General features: G+C 41.6%; 1 protein-coding gene across 4 annotated transcripts in view; it reads left to right on the top strand.

Annotated features, from left to right (window-relative positions):
- Nucleotides 1-14,636, top strand: part of Aifm1 (apoptosis inducing factor, mitochondria associated 1) — a 39,141-nt gene extending 24,505 nt beyond the window's left edge. For all 4 annotated transcript variants that reach the window (NM_031356.2, XM_087600866.1, XM_087600864.1 and 1 more), the window contains 10 exons: nt 3,023-3,107; nt 3,702-3,778; nt 4,559-4,667; nt 5,914-6,021; nt 6,354-6,442; nt 7,004-7,144; nt 9,025-9,167; nt 11,697-11,821; nt 13,847-14,043; nt 14,389-14,636. In NM_031356.2, the coding sequence (NP_112646.1) occupies nt 3,023-3,107; nt 3,702-3,778; nt 4,559-4,667; nt 5,914-6,021; nt 6,354-6,442; nt 7,004-7,144; nt 9,025-9,167; nt 11,697-11,821; nt 13,847-14,043; nt 14,389-14,460 (1,146 nt within the window). In that variant the 3' untranslated portion in view covers nt 14,461-14,636. The remainder of the gene's footprint in view (nt 1-3,022; nt 3,108-3,701; nt 3,779-4,558; nt 4,668-5,913; nt 6,022-6,353; nt 6,443-7,003; nt 7,145-9,024; nt 9,168-11,696; nt 11,822-13,846; nt 14,044-14,388) is intronic.
- The last annotated feature ends 265 nt before the right edge of the window (nt 14,637-14,901 follow it).

The raw sequence follows: 14,901 nt of genomic DNA, 5'->3' as shown, positions 1-14,901 counted from the left end.
AGGAAATTTGATCATGGTAGGTCACACTCTTAATTCCAGTACTTTGGAAATTGAGTCAGGAGGAACTGCTACACTTTTGAGGCCAGTCTGGGATACAGTATAGTCCATTGTAGACCTATCTGGGCAAAAGAGTGTGACCCCATCTCTTAAAAACTTAATGGCTAGAGGTGTAGCTTAGTGGTGGGGAGTTTACATGGCATGTACAAGGATCTGGGTTCAATTTCAATACAGTAAAAGTAAGTAATAAAGTAATGGTTGGTGTGTGGGTATTTTTTGAAAATCTTAAATTCAAAGTTTAAATAAGCAAAGATAGCAATTTGACAAAAGTTTGAGGAGGACATAGAATCAAAAGTTGATCTTACTGGATATAATGGACTGAGATCTAAGGCCACAAGAGAGGGTAAAGGAATGCATATACCAGGGGGAAATTCTGAAAGAGACTAAAATGGAGAGACACAAAGGAATAGAAAGACCTCCTTATTCAATACTTGGAAAAAAGGAAGTAAAGGTATGGATCAGTTTGTGAGCATACATATGAGTGTGGTGTATATGTGTGTGCAGTGTATATGGAGGTACCACTGCATGTGTATGAACATGTGGGGTTCAGATATTGACATCGAGTGTCTTAGCTATTTCTCTCCATATTATCTTTGGAGACCGGGTCTCTCGCTGAAGCTGGAGCTCACTAACTCAGTAGATTGGCTAGTGACCATCTGGGGTATGCCTGTCTCTATCTTCCCAGCACTGGGGTTACAGATGAATTACATGCATCATGCTTGGGTTACAGGCACATCTAATGGCCACACTTGATTTCACAATAAGACAAGATGTAAGGTGGTTATCAAGGGAAAAAGATTGTCAGATTGTACTGAAGAGAGAGCTTACCAAGGACAAAGCAAAGACGGCTAAAGGAATTAGTCATTCATCTATGATGTTGCCTCTAGAAAGCTTTGTCCAAGTCAACCTGACTCCAATGCCCCCACCCCATGTTTCTAGTGCCACCTGACCTGCCCCTTGTCTATCAGATTTGTCACTCCTTACTATCATTGATGTTTGTTAAATTGCTGCTTTTGTCTTAATATACTCTAAAGGCAGAGAAAATAATGTCTTTCTCATCACTGTGTCTCCTGCACTTAGAACTACCTCTAAGCAGGATAGATGTTTAACAGGTATTTCTTAATGGGATGGTCTCACAGCTAGTAAGGAATAGGGCAGATAATGCAAACTAATCTCTCAGACTCAAGCTCTTAACCCTACTGAACACAGGGGGATTAAGAGTATTGACAAAAGAGCCATTTGAATGGTCTACCATTGGTCCAAATTATTTGGAATGGAACTGCCAACCAAATAATCAGAAAATTGGAAGTACAAAAGACAGTGAGGCTGGGCTGAGGTTGTAGCTTCATGGTACAGTGCTTGCCTAAACATACACAAAGCCCCAGGCACATTCTCCACACTGCAGCAAACAAACAGAACAAAAACTGAGAAGTAACAATGGGAATTAAGAGCGCCTTGAAGCTAGGCTTGTGTACATGTATAGTGGTGTGTGCCTTAATCCCAGTACTCAAGAGGCAGAAGCAGGTGGGTTTCTGTGAGTTGGAGGCAAGTGTGGTATACATAGCAAGTTCCAGGCAAGACAAGCTACATAATGAGACACTATTGCAAATAAACCAACACACACACAGAGACAAACAGACAACCAAACAACCAGTGAGCCTGAGAGAACATTGCGGTAAAATATTTGAGGTGGAAATAGAAGTTTAGGAGATAACCAGAGTCTGGCTATGGCACAGAGGAAAATAGGAGGCAAATTCCAAGGTCCGTGATATAAGGAGCAGTGGCAGGAAGTAGTTTCCTGAGAGTGATTTAAAAGGATGTAGGTAGATGTCAGTCAGAGGAGGAGGAATGTACAATACTCTAGAACACCTTCCTCTTCCTGGACTTGTCATATCTCTAAGTGTAACATCCCAAGGGATAGCTGAGTTTCAGTGAAGACTGGAAGTTGGAGAAAGATTCTGCAGAGATGTTCAGAATGTAGTAGAGTTGTTAGCAAAGAAATAAGGATTATAAATGGCAAGGCAGAAAAGATGTTTTCCATTGTCATTTCAGTAAATCAGAATGGAAGTTTGGGGACCCAACTGATGGCTAATGGTTGCTTGAAAAAACTGGGTCCCAAAAACTATGGTCCCAGTAATTACTTAGGCAGAGCAGTGGTAGCACCCACCTTTAACCCCAACACTCAGGAGACAGAGGCAGGTAGATCCTTGTGAGTTCAAGGCCAGCCTGTCTATAGAGTGAGTTCCAGGACAGCCAGGGACACACAAAGAGAAACCCTGTCTTAACCTCCCCTCCCCTCCCAAAACCCCAATAATTACTTAGAAACAATGTCTTTCTTTTTTTTTATTTATTTTTTAAGATTTTATTTTATTGTATGAGTACACTGTGCCTTCAGACACACCAGAAGAGGGCATCAGATCTCATTACAGATGGTTATGAGCCACCATGTGGTTGCTGGGATTTGAACTCAGGACCTCAGGAAGAGCAGTCGGTGCTCTTAACCACTGAGCCATCTCTCCAGTCCCCTAGAAACAATTTCTTAAGGATGGTGTTGGTCAAAAACTAATTCTTCTCATTGAGATGACAAGGTAGGTTTGGAGGCTTTCTTTTTAATTTGGTGAGCATGAAATGTTCTACAATTAGATAGTGTTAATAGCCTAAAAACCAATAAATTGTATACTTTTTTTAAAGGTTTATTTTTATTTATATGAATACACTGTCACTGTCTTCAGACACACCAGAAGAGGGCATTGGATCCCATTACAGGTGGCCCATAACACATGAGCCACCATGTGGTTGCTGGGAATTGAACTCAGGACCTCTGGAAGAGCAGTCAGTGCTCTTAACCACTGAACCATCTCTCCAGCCCCCAAATTGTACACTTTTAAATGGTGAATATTCTATCACAGTAGTTTTCCTAGCTTGCTCATCTCTACCTCTTGTGTGTATGTATGCAACTATACAGGTAGTCCACCTGGATGTAAGAGGCAACATGGTGAAACTTAATGATGGCTCTCAGATTACCTTTGAAAAGTGCTTGATTGCAACGGGTGAGTAGTTCTGGAGGTGGTTTTCTTCCCCACTATGGTAGCTTATTCAAGCTTTAGAGTCTACCCTTCTCTTGAAAACATACTGCAATTTATCCTTAAGAAAACTGATGTCCAGAATCTCTAATGTAGATATCTGGTTAATTTCACTGTATGATGTTTTATTTATTTGCAATTTTTATAATAAAGTTTATTAAAAGAAGAAATGGCTGTTATCTTAGTGAGTTTCTGGCCACCCTGATATACATAGTAATAACCTATCTCAGAAAACTGACACAGAAAGACAAACACACACCGTGGTAAAAGGAAGTAAACTTCTTTTCTGGCTTGGCTAGTCATTGAGGTAAGGTCCCCTAAAAGGAGACTCAGCTCTCTTTAAAGGAAATTGATAAGAAGCCTGCTGTGAGGCAAACTATCTTATCTGCTAGTCACTCCATGGTGGTATTAGCAGTAGCAGCAGCCACTAACACCACCACAACGGCTGTGACACCAAGCATACTTAGCCACAGTCAAAGCAGAGAACCCTACCTTCAGGGGTTATTTGGGCTAGCTCTCCTGCTTGTTGGGCTAAAGGACTTTCTTTCCTATTATTTCCAGGAGGCACTCCAAGAAGTCTGTCTGCTATCGATAGGGCTGGAGCAGAGGTGAAGAGTAGAACAACACTTTTCAGAAAGGTAATTTCTTTAGTGGGCTTGTGTGTGCGTCGTTTTGAAGAGGTAGCATGCTTTTATGGCCCCCAAGTGCTCCCTCCAATAATGAGATCCAAGTTCTGTTTATAGCTCTTCTCAGGTTTGTTCTCTGGCTTTGGAGCAAGTCACTTCTTGTACTTCCAATCCTTCACTCAAGGGTTCTATGCTTCTAGGAGGAAACTACATTGGGTTTGCATTGCTTGATATAGTTCTGGTTGCCCTTCCACAGTTGTTTTCTCTCGTATTTGATCCACCAGAACTCCTTGTGCAAAAAGTTGAGTACACAAGGACAAAAGAAAGGAGATTGTTTGCTTCTTCTCCCTATGCCTTGCTGGAATTTTCTATCTACACTTAGAGATACTGGACGAAGTTTGTATTTTCTTTTATAGTTCTTGATTGTTGTGCTGAATAATTCTTTGCGTGGGAGGCTGTCTTTTGATATGTAGGCTGTTGGCAGCATCACTGACTGCTCTACTAGAGGCTAGGAGCATCTTGTCCTGGCAGCCAAAATGTGTCTGGATACTGCCACATACTCACCTTGGACTGGGGAGAAAAACTGATGTCAGTTGAGAACCACTGCTGCTAGAAGAAATGTTACATTCGAGAAAGATATTCACATTAATAACATAGAGGGTATAATTGAGCCACTTTGTACAAAATATTATGTGCAAATATCTTTTGCAGTAAATTTAGAGGAAAATATTTTCTTGGGTTGTCTTGTGCCCTTTTGGGAAATCAGTGGACTAAACTGGTATGATCCTGCAGATTGGAGATTTTAGAGCCTTGGAGAAGATCTCCCGGGAAGTCAAGTCAATTACAGTTATTGGTGGAGGCTTCCTTGGGAGCGAACTGGCCTGTGCTCTTGGCAGAAAGTGTGAGTACTGAGAACTGTCCTCAGCTTTCTTTCTCTAGCCATATATCTCACAGCTTGGCGAACTGTCACAAATTCCAGACATATATTTGCCAGGAGGAGTTCGAGTGTGATCAGTGTTTATAAAATGAGTCCAGGCATGTTTAAACATGCTTATAATTCCAGACATCAGGAAGTAGAAACAGGAAGATTTTGAGTTAGATTTTAGACTGGCTTGCATAGTGAGTTCAAGGCTAGTTTGGAATTACAAAGCAAACCTTCTGTCACCCCACTTCTCCCCCAAAAAGAATTTTATACAATAAAAAGTTAAGTACTAAGATGAGGACAAGGCTTTTGATCTACTTAGTGTCTATTGTTGTGATAAAGACCATGGCCAAAATCAAGTTAGGGTGAGGAAGGTTTATTTGATTTATATTTCTATATCACTGTTTATCACCAAGGGAAGTCAGGCAGGAGCCTGGAGGCAGGAGCTTTCTTACAGAACCCAGGACCACCTATCCAAAGATGGTACATCCCACAGTGTACTAGGCCCACTCACACCAATCATGAATCAAAACATGTCCTACACACTTGCCTACATACCATTTAACGGAGGCATTTTCTCAATTGAGGTTCCTCTTCCCACATAACTCCAGCTTTCGTCAAGTTGACAAAAAACAAAAGCAATAAGAACAGTCCCTCAGTGACCAGAAAATTGTCGTGTAAAATACTTTACAGTAGGGCTTTCTCTCTTCCTCTACCTTCTCTGCAAGACTTTTTAGAAAACAAGTATTTAAAGAAGTGGATTAGTAAGGTGAAAGGTCCGTGGAAACGAAAGAACTATGTAGAATATGATGGTTCCCAGATAAACAGATCTGTGGTTCTGGTTTGAATCTTTCATGGCCACTGTGTTAAGTTATATTTATTTGTTTCTTTGGTGGAGTGGGGGTGGGGTTGTGTGAATGCACATGCTAAACTCTGGGTGTCTTCCTTGGAGAATGCTGCATATTCAGAGCTTGAGAAGCCCTTATGTGAGCCTCAGGTGACCACATGAGTAGATGTGCAATGAATTCACAGTTGGTACCTTAATCCAAGAACAGGAGTTCTGGCACCTCAGTGCCTTGAAGTAAACTCAACCATTAAGGTTGTCTTGCCCTAGTGCCCCACAGGAAGGAGTTGTGGCCTCAGGATTGACTGTCCTTTGCCTTCCCTCCTATCTTCCTGGGACTGGCTTTTGCCTTCTTCTATAACTAGTTCTTCTCCTTCCCAGCTCAAGCCTCAGGCATAGAAGTGATTCAGCTCTTCCCTGAGAAAGGAAATATGGGGAAGATCCTTCCTGAATACCTCAGCAACTGGACCATGGAAAAAGTCAAACGAGGTAGAAACACTGTCTATAGGTACTCTTTCTTTGGAGAGTAACTAAAAGCAAAGTTAGCTCTTCCCTTGACATAATTCCTGACACCTGGCAGAGAAAATGTTTCACCGTTACTCAGTCAGACAAGGTCACTGGCATTCAGAATCTGAAGCCCACATTCCCAGCCATGCTAAAAATGGACTGTGTATGTAGGTTCTTGTGGTTGGTTCCTCAAAGCTGCATGCATCTGAGGATAGCTGATGTTTACCACACAGGAGGCCTCCTGCCAGCTTCCTTATTCTTCACAGAGGTCCCAGGCTTATGAGTTCAGTTTTGGGTCTCATTTTCCCTTACAGAGGGAGTGAAAGTGATGCCCAATGCAATTGTACAATCAGTTGGAGTCAGCGGTGGCAAGTTACTCATTAAGCTAAAGGACGGAAGGAAGGTAAGGAGGAAGAGACAGAATGCCAGAAGGCCTTCCAGTCCTTCCTTTCCATTTCCTTATTCTCATTTCTTTACTTGACTCACTGATTTGTTTTCTTAGCAGCCACCATTAACATCTGCCAATTCTCAGAATTAACATCCCTCTATCAAAATAGAGTGATGAGAACTAGAGTGGACACAATGTGAACTGTTTTCCTTAGCTTATTCCCAAATGTGTTAGTCTTTAGTCCTTCCTAGGGTAGCAGATTTCTGTTCAGGTGATATGGAATATGCATGGGGCTTGGGAGTTCTTATAAAAGGAGAGCTTAAAGTCTCTTTACTGGAAGTAAGTTAACCTATGATTAGTTTTGAAGCTCTAATACTATTTTCTTTATTTTTATTTTTTTTCTACAAAAGCATTCTACCACTGAGCTACACCCCAGACCCTTGATAGAGAAAGCCCAAGTTTGGCTCCTGAGGACATTAACTTTTTGAAAGTCTGGTTTTTAATGTGATACAACAGTGGGATGTGAAGGAGCATCAGTAAAAGCTGCTAATCAACTGGGTCGCTTTTTCCTTTCAGGTAGAAACTGACCACATAGTAACAGCTGTGGGCCTAGAACCCAATGTCGAGTTGGCCAAGACTGGTGGGCTGGAAATAGATTCCGATTTTGGTGGCTTCCGGGTAAATGCAGAGCTCCAAGCACGTTCTAACATCTGGGTGGTAAGTGTGCTGCAGCATAACCTGGTGCCATTCATTGCTCCTAGCCTGTAGGTGAGTCTGGCCAAGTGCTAAAGCTCAGTAGCAAAGAAGAAAAGTAAGCAAGCGAGTAAACCCGGTTCAGCAATAGCTTAGCCAAATAGAGTCAAAGTGTTCGATGGCCAAGGACAGACACTAGAAACTCGTGAAGTGCTTGTTTTAGAAGAGCACCTATGGCCCCATCTGCAGGCTCTGGAGGAGTGAGAAGCTTTATGAACTGAACTCTTAACAATTCTATAGTTCCAGCTCTGAGACATACCATCCTGTTCCCATAGCTCAAAGTCCAGAGAATGTAGGGTGAAGCACTTTCCCAATGTGCTCCCTAGAAAGGAACGTCATTCTGTTTTCAGTTTTCTTGAGTACTATTTTCAGCTATTTTTAAAACCTATTAGGACAAAACCAAGATATTCATATGTAGAAACTATGAGGTAACTTCCTCTTTGCTAGAACACTGCAATGTATTGTTTGCTTATGGATTCTGTAACTAAGGCCATAGGTGCTGGGAAAGGATATTTTCCTCCTCCAATGTCTGGGATTTTTTTTTGCCTATTGTACTATGTATTCATTGTAGAAAACACAGAGAAAGAGGAAAGAGGGTCAGTCACCTGTAGCAACCAGAATGTTTTAGTTTGTTTCCTTCCCTTTGTTTTCTTGAACATAAGGGTTTTTCACTCCTCGTTTTATGTGGTTGAGGTGAGCCTATTATATATAAACATTTGTATTCTGCTATTTTCCCTTAACATTATAAAAGTGTTTTCAGACTTGTTGCTTCAGACTCTGTAAACAGTTTAATGATTACATAATATCTCATTAAATGGACTTGATAGTTTACTTTGCCGTTGTTCACTTACTGGATTTTTAGGTTGCTTTGAGGGAGTCTGAATAGCTATAAAAAATGAACAAGAGTTGAAGAGCTCAAATACCACATCCTGCATGAAGCTGGCCCTGTTCACCCCTAGCTGAGGGTTCTCTGAAGCACTTAGCTTGTTGAACCTATACCTCTTTTAGGGCAAGGTACTTGTTTACATTGCCTTGTTGTTAAGAACAATGCTATATCTTTCCTGTACCAGGTTCTACACTCCCTGTGGGAAAGGCTCATGCCGCTTTTATCTCACCAACCCATGTACAAGAACCCAGCTTTTGTAAATAATAAACACTCCATAACCACATAGTGACCGACTACTAAATAGTGGAAAAAACTTCTCTTAGTAAAGATTTCTAGGCAATAGGTAGTCACATCTGAAAACTGCTTTCCACATAGAGAAAAAGAGTATTGTGGGGTGAATGTGGTGATGAAGACTTGTGATCCCCGCACTGGGGAGGCTGACACAAGAGAATTAGTGGTTTGAGGCCAGCCTGGGCTGTAGAGAGAGAGACCCTGTCTCCAAAATAATGAAAAGAGTAGTCTTCAATACTCCATTACTAAGCAACCCATCTGCTATAACCAAATGGGGAGAAATAGGCATACATGAAGGAAAGAAGATTTAAGATAGTTTGTTTTCTTCAAAAATAGTGTCTCAGGATGAAGAGATGGCTCAGTGGTTAAGAGCACTGACTGCCCTTCCAGAGGTCCTGAGTTCAATTCCCAGCAACCACATGGTGTCTCACGACCATCTGTAATGAGACCTGATGCCCTCTTCTGGTGTGTCTGAAGACAGCTACAGTGTACTGACATACATAAAATAAATAAATCTTTCTTTTAAAAAATAGAATCTTGTTAGAAATGATTCTAACTTGTAGATGGGAAACATTAACATTGCAAGGTCCTTTGGGGCCCAAAGTTTATATTCTGCCTTTAACTCGTTTTTTTTTTAATGCATTGTTTCCATATTTTGTTTCTGAAGGCAGGAGATGCTGCATGCTTCTATGATATAAAGTTGGGTCGAAGGAGAGTAGAACATCATGATCACGCTGTTGTGAGTGGAAGACTGGCTGGAGAAAATATGACTGGAGCTGCTAAGCCATACTGGCATCAGTCAATGTTCTGGTAATAGTTTTGTCCCTTGGTGACATAACTGGTTAGAACTCTGTATTAATGAGCTCAAAATACAGAGGTCTATTTTTTTTTTTAATTTGGTTGGTGATTTGGTTTCCTTGTAGTCCATTTACCTTTCTACAGAAGGGAAAAATTCCACCTCATGTCCATACCTTCTGCCCCTAAGGGGTTATATTGAATAAAAGTACCCTGTTTACATGCGTAAAATGTATAGCAATTGCACCAGTGCTTTTGGAAAACTAAGACTTTGGATGATAGAAGTTAGTACAGAAATACAGCCTTAAGAACAGGCAGCAGTGTATTCTAATTATTATTTACTAGTATCCCCAGTGGTCCCAACATGCTTAGAGAAAAAGCCCATTCATGTAACCTTTAAAATCAGCAATTTGCCAGGAATGGTGGCATATGCCTTTAATTTCAGCGCTTGGGAAACAGAGGCAGGCAGATTTCTGTAAGTTCAAGGCCAGCCTGATTTAGCCATTTCAGGCTAGCTAGGCCTATATAGTAAGGCCCTATTACAGCAATTTTTTAAAAAAATCACACGCATATAGGACAGTTGTTTGAATTTTAAAACATTATGAGTGGGCCATGATCCAATACACCCTTCTGGCCTCCACGGGTGGCAGGCATGGGTGTGATAGAAAACCCATTGGCAAAACACCAGATACATAAAAAGACAAAAGCAAAAACACCAAAAAACAATACAAAAACAAACCCCAACCCCCCAAAACGCAAAACTCATACTGTCTCTAAAAGGAAAAAGGGAGAGAGTGTGGTTTATTGATTAGTTGATTAGTAGTAATTAGTACTAAACCTTCTCAAGTCCTCAGGGCTAACCCTATTTAGTACTCTTTGATCTTGATTTTTAATTAAAAGATAAGCTGGAACTCTGCCTAACTATAATCCTACCTACTGAGTAGGGAGCTGGAGCAGGAGAACCTCAAGTTTGAGTTTAGTGTGGAACCATCTAGTCGGATTGTGTCTCATATTAAAGGAACAGGAGCATAGTTTAGTGGTAGAACAGTTAGCATGGATAGTTTCCTGGGCCCAGTGTCCAGCACTCTAAAACTATGGAAATATGGGGTACAGAAATAAAAGCCTCAAGGTTTCAGAAGACTTGTGGATGTTGGAGATATTCACAGCTAATAGAAATACTTTATAGGGGGTTGGGGATTTAGCTCAGTGGTAGAGCGCTTGCCTAGCAAGCTCAAGGCCCTGGGTTCCGTACTCAGCTCCAAAAAAAAAAAAAAAAAGAAAAGAAATACTTTATAGGACAGTCACACATGGTTTTATATGGGAACCACCAAAATGTAACAGGTTTGTTGGTCAGTGCACACAACACACTTAGGAAAAAATGAGTCTGTAATTATATAGTTATCCAGGCTTAGGTATAGATTCTAAGGGTCTGTTATTGATTCTTCCCTGAACATACTAAATTGAATGAGCTATTGTAGCAAAGAAGATAAAACATATACTAGCGGAAGCAGTATCTTAGATTATACCCCAAAGCATAATGATGTGCCTGTTGCTAGAATAGTCTGCATAGTGCATGGCATATTAAGAAAGATGTATATAAAGGGAGTCACAATGAGGTGGCTCAGCGAGTAAAAATCCATTTGTTGCTCTTAGGATCTACATGGTAAAGAGACCCCACTCCCACAAATTGTCTCCTGACCTCCACCTGGACCATACACATGCATATATCCATGAATACACGCATAAGAAGGAAAGGAGGAAGAAAGAAAGTCACTCCATGTGAAAACAATGGAGTAGAACTCTGTTAATAATAAAATAATCATTAGATTCCAAATTTCCTCAAATAGGACACATTTTAAAGTTCCAAAATGTCAGTTTTAATGTGAGTTAAAGAAAAGCAGGGAGGGGGCTGGGGATTTAGCTCAGTGGTAGAGCGCTTACCTAGGAAGCGCAAGGCCCTGGGTTCGGTCCCCAGCTCCAAAAAAAAGAACCAAAAAAAAAAAAAAAAGAAAAGAAAAGAAAAAAAAAAGAAAAGCAGAGAGTATCAAAAGTAGGAAACCTGGGCCAAACGGTGGTGCATGTCTACAGTCGCAGCACTCAGGAGACACAGGCAGACAGACCTGTATGAGTTCAAGGCTAACCTTGTCTACAGAGCTAGTTCCAAGACATCCAGGGCTACACAATAAGAGCTTGTCTTGAAAATAAACAAACAAAAAAGTTGGGAACGTATACCACACCATATGTGTTATGGATAAAAATCATAAAATTAGGGGGTTGGGGATTTAGCTCAGTGGTAGAGCACTTGAAGCGCAAGGCCCTGGGTTTGGTCCCCAGCTCCGAAAAAAAGAAAAAAAATCACAAAATTCAGGAAATTTAAGTCATTGTTATATAGGTGTGATGTGTATAGCAGCTTCTTGAGGGGAAACAATGTTATTTGAAATAATCCTGCTATGTCATGCATGTTCTAGGATGTCCTGGTAACAGTAAATCTGTTTGCCATTCCCTGCGGTCCTTTGACAAAATGTCTTCTCTTTGCTCCCATAGGAGTGATTTGGGTCCTGATGTTGGCTATGAAGCTATTGGTCTGGTGGATAGTAGTTTGCCCACAGTTGGTGTTTTTGCAAAAGCAACTGCACAAGACAACCCAAAATCTGCCACAGAGCAGTCAGGTAAGGAAGCCCGACTACCTCTCTAGGAAGAATGTTGAGAAGCAGTGGGCCTGAGTTCTCCTGAACAAGGTGATTCTGTATGGGCCAGAGGATGCTGCCATTCCAAAGCCTCATTATTTTTTTTTTCTCTTTTCTTTTTTTTTTCGGAGCTGGGGACCGAACCCAGGGCCTTGCGCTTGCTAGGCAAGCGCTCTACCACTGAGCTAAATCCCCAACCCCGCAAAGCCTCATTATTGTGCTTTTTAAAAAAGTAAGCAAACCCAGACTTTCCACACTTTGCTGCTCCAAGATCCTGGTGAAAGCAGAGACTCCCATTATAGGTATCCATCCTAGACAGTGGGCAGCATACTGCTCAGTGACTCTAGTTTGTCTCTTGGGGATGAAAGAATCTAAGTAATGAAGCAAACCTAAATTTTTCTTCTTAAAATTTCCTGCTCCATAATAATCTCAAGAACCAGGTGAGCGTCTCAGCTTAGGGCCTGCTGCCTTCTCCGTACCCTGGGAAGTAAAGAATTGGGCTAAGGAGTTCTTGTTTTGTTTTTTTTTTTCTTTTTTTCTCTTTCTTTTTTTTGGAACTGGGGACCGAACCCAGGGCCTCTACCACTGAGCTAAATCCCCAACCCCGGGCTAAGTTTTTAAGCTGACTGTAATTGCAGTTGTCAGGTGTGCTTCAGATAGGAGGCAGCACTCTTGGAGTGGGCTTTCCTCCTACACGCATCTCTTTCATTAGCTCCTTGGCCTCATTCCATGACCTTGGCTTAAGTAATTTAACCATCTTTTTTGCTGGATATGTTTCATGGACAAGTCACTTTTTAAGAAGGAGAAAACGGCATTATCTGTAAGTTCAAGGTCAGCCTGATCTACTTGAGACCCTGCCTTAGAAAAGAAGAAAACCCTGAATTCCATGGTTTATTTAATTACAAACAATTTTTATTATTTAAATAGCTGTGTGTGGCTAGTGGTTACTATTCTGAATCATTGTCCTAGTTTGCTTTCTATTTCTGTGATAAGAGACCATGCCATTTGGACGGACAGTTTATTCAGCCTAAATGTCCTGGTCACAATTTACCACTTAGTGGAGCCCCACAGGAACTAAAGCAGAGACCGTGGAGTAAAGATGCTTGTGGGCTTAATTCCCCAAGGCTTAGTTAGCCGATGATAACAAGGAAGAACCAATAGCCAGGGGTGGAATCCTCAGTACCTGCTTGTGGGCTGGGCCCACCCACCTCAATCATTAATCAGGAAAATGGCCAATCTGATGGAGTCAGATATTCTCAGATGACTCTACCTTATATCAAACACACACACACACACACACACACACACACACACACACACACACACACACACACACACACACACACACACACACACAGAGGCGGGGAGGAGTGGGGAGGGAGGAGGACCCAAACCAGTACAATCATGCTTATGAGAAAATGGGTTCAAACTTACTTTATAGTTTGGAAAGATCCAGATACCTGGAAATGTCTACAGCATAAAATGTAAGTGAAGTAGTAAAGTAAGAAAGTATAAAGTGAAGTTCAGCACTGCCCAGGACATAGCAAAAAAGAAATTCCCTTGGCTCTGATAATCAAACATGGCAAGAAAATACCCTGAGAAATATTGAAAAGGGAAAAAAACATATGTAGAAGTAGCTTGAAGCCAATTTCAAAAGAAACTGTCTAGGCTGGGTAAATATCTCAGTTGAGAACAGTGCTGACATTGCAAATATGAGGAGCTGGGTTCAATCCCCAAGATGGATGGAGTGGTACATGATTGTAATTCCAGCCCTGGGGACAGGTTTGCTGGGACTTGCTGGCCAGCCAGCCTCGCCTGTTTAGGGAGTTCCAGGCCACTGAGAAAGACCCTCTCTCAAAAACTAAAGCAATCCTGAGGTGACGCCAAGGTTGTTATATGCACATACACGTGTACTTATACACATGCATACAAAGACACTCCCCTTCTAGAATTTTTCAAGCTCAAAATGATTCAACTTTGGTTTTATATTTGTGGAATTGGCCACAGGAACTGGTATCCGTTCGGAGAGTGAGACAGAGTCTGAAGCTTCTGAAATCACAATCCCTCCCAGTGACCCTGCAGTCCCACAGGTCCCTGTTGAAGGGGAGGACTACGGCAAAGGTGTCATCTTCTACCTCAGGGACAAAGTTGTGGTGGGGATTGTGCTATGGAACGTCTTTAACCGAATGCCGATTGCAAGGAAGGTGGGTACCTGTCTGCGCCCTTAGAGGAGGTGAGGGAGGGGGTTGTTCATTCCTGGGACTTCACCAGGTGCCTGAGGTGCATTGTCCGCCAAGGTCACATTGTACTTAAGCAAAACAAAGGCATAGCCTTGCCTCAGAAACATTTTTTTTTACTTGAAACTTGGCTGGGCAGCCTGAGGGTTGTCAAGCTGCTCATTTGGGGTTAGTAGAAGGCTCTTCCCACAATCCCTCCCAATGTGTAACTGGAGACTAGCCCAGTTTGCGGGTCAGGCAGCCCCATTGTGTGGGCCAGGACAAGGGTGCACATGGAATGAGTTAAGAACCTATTGTTACTCTATCCCTCAGATCATTAAAGACGGTGAGCAACATGAAGACCTCAATGAAGTAGCCAAACTCTTCAACATTCATGAAGATTGAATCCCTATCATGGAATACACAAGCACTTTTCCATCCCTGACAGGGAATGGGTGGATAAAAGAACATTTTTTATTCAGCATACTTTTTCTTTATGTAGGAGCAGGAATCGAACAAGCCTCTGTGAATATTTTCATCTGTATAAATGCACATCACAAATTAAAATCTGATTCTTTTCAGTGTGGTTGTTTTATTTTAAAGGGGATAAGTAGATGAAAGGGGAAGTGTATGCGTATGAGCAAGCTGACATGTATCAAACAATCTACACTAAACTACAGTCAGCTCTCTAATCTTGGCCCGCATACCTCTCAGCCCACAACATGGATTTTATTTTATATGTATGGGTCTTTTGCGTATACATATATCTGTACAACTTGTGTGCCTTGTGCCTCTGGAAGTCAGAAATGGGTGGTAGATCCCCTTGGACTGGAGTTACATCCTGTT

The sequence above is a fragment of the Rattus norvegicus genome, chromosome X (assembly GCF_021556685.1).
Source record: "Rattus norvegicus strain SHRSP/BbbUtx chromosome X, alternate assembly SHRSP_T2T, whole genome shotgun sequence".
Lineage (NCBI taxonomy): Eukaryota > Metazoa > Chordata > Mammalia > Rodentia > Muridae > Rattus > Rattus norvegicus.
Note: the sequence above shows the minus strand (reverse complement) of the source record. Positions and strands in the feature narration are given on the sequence as shown.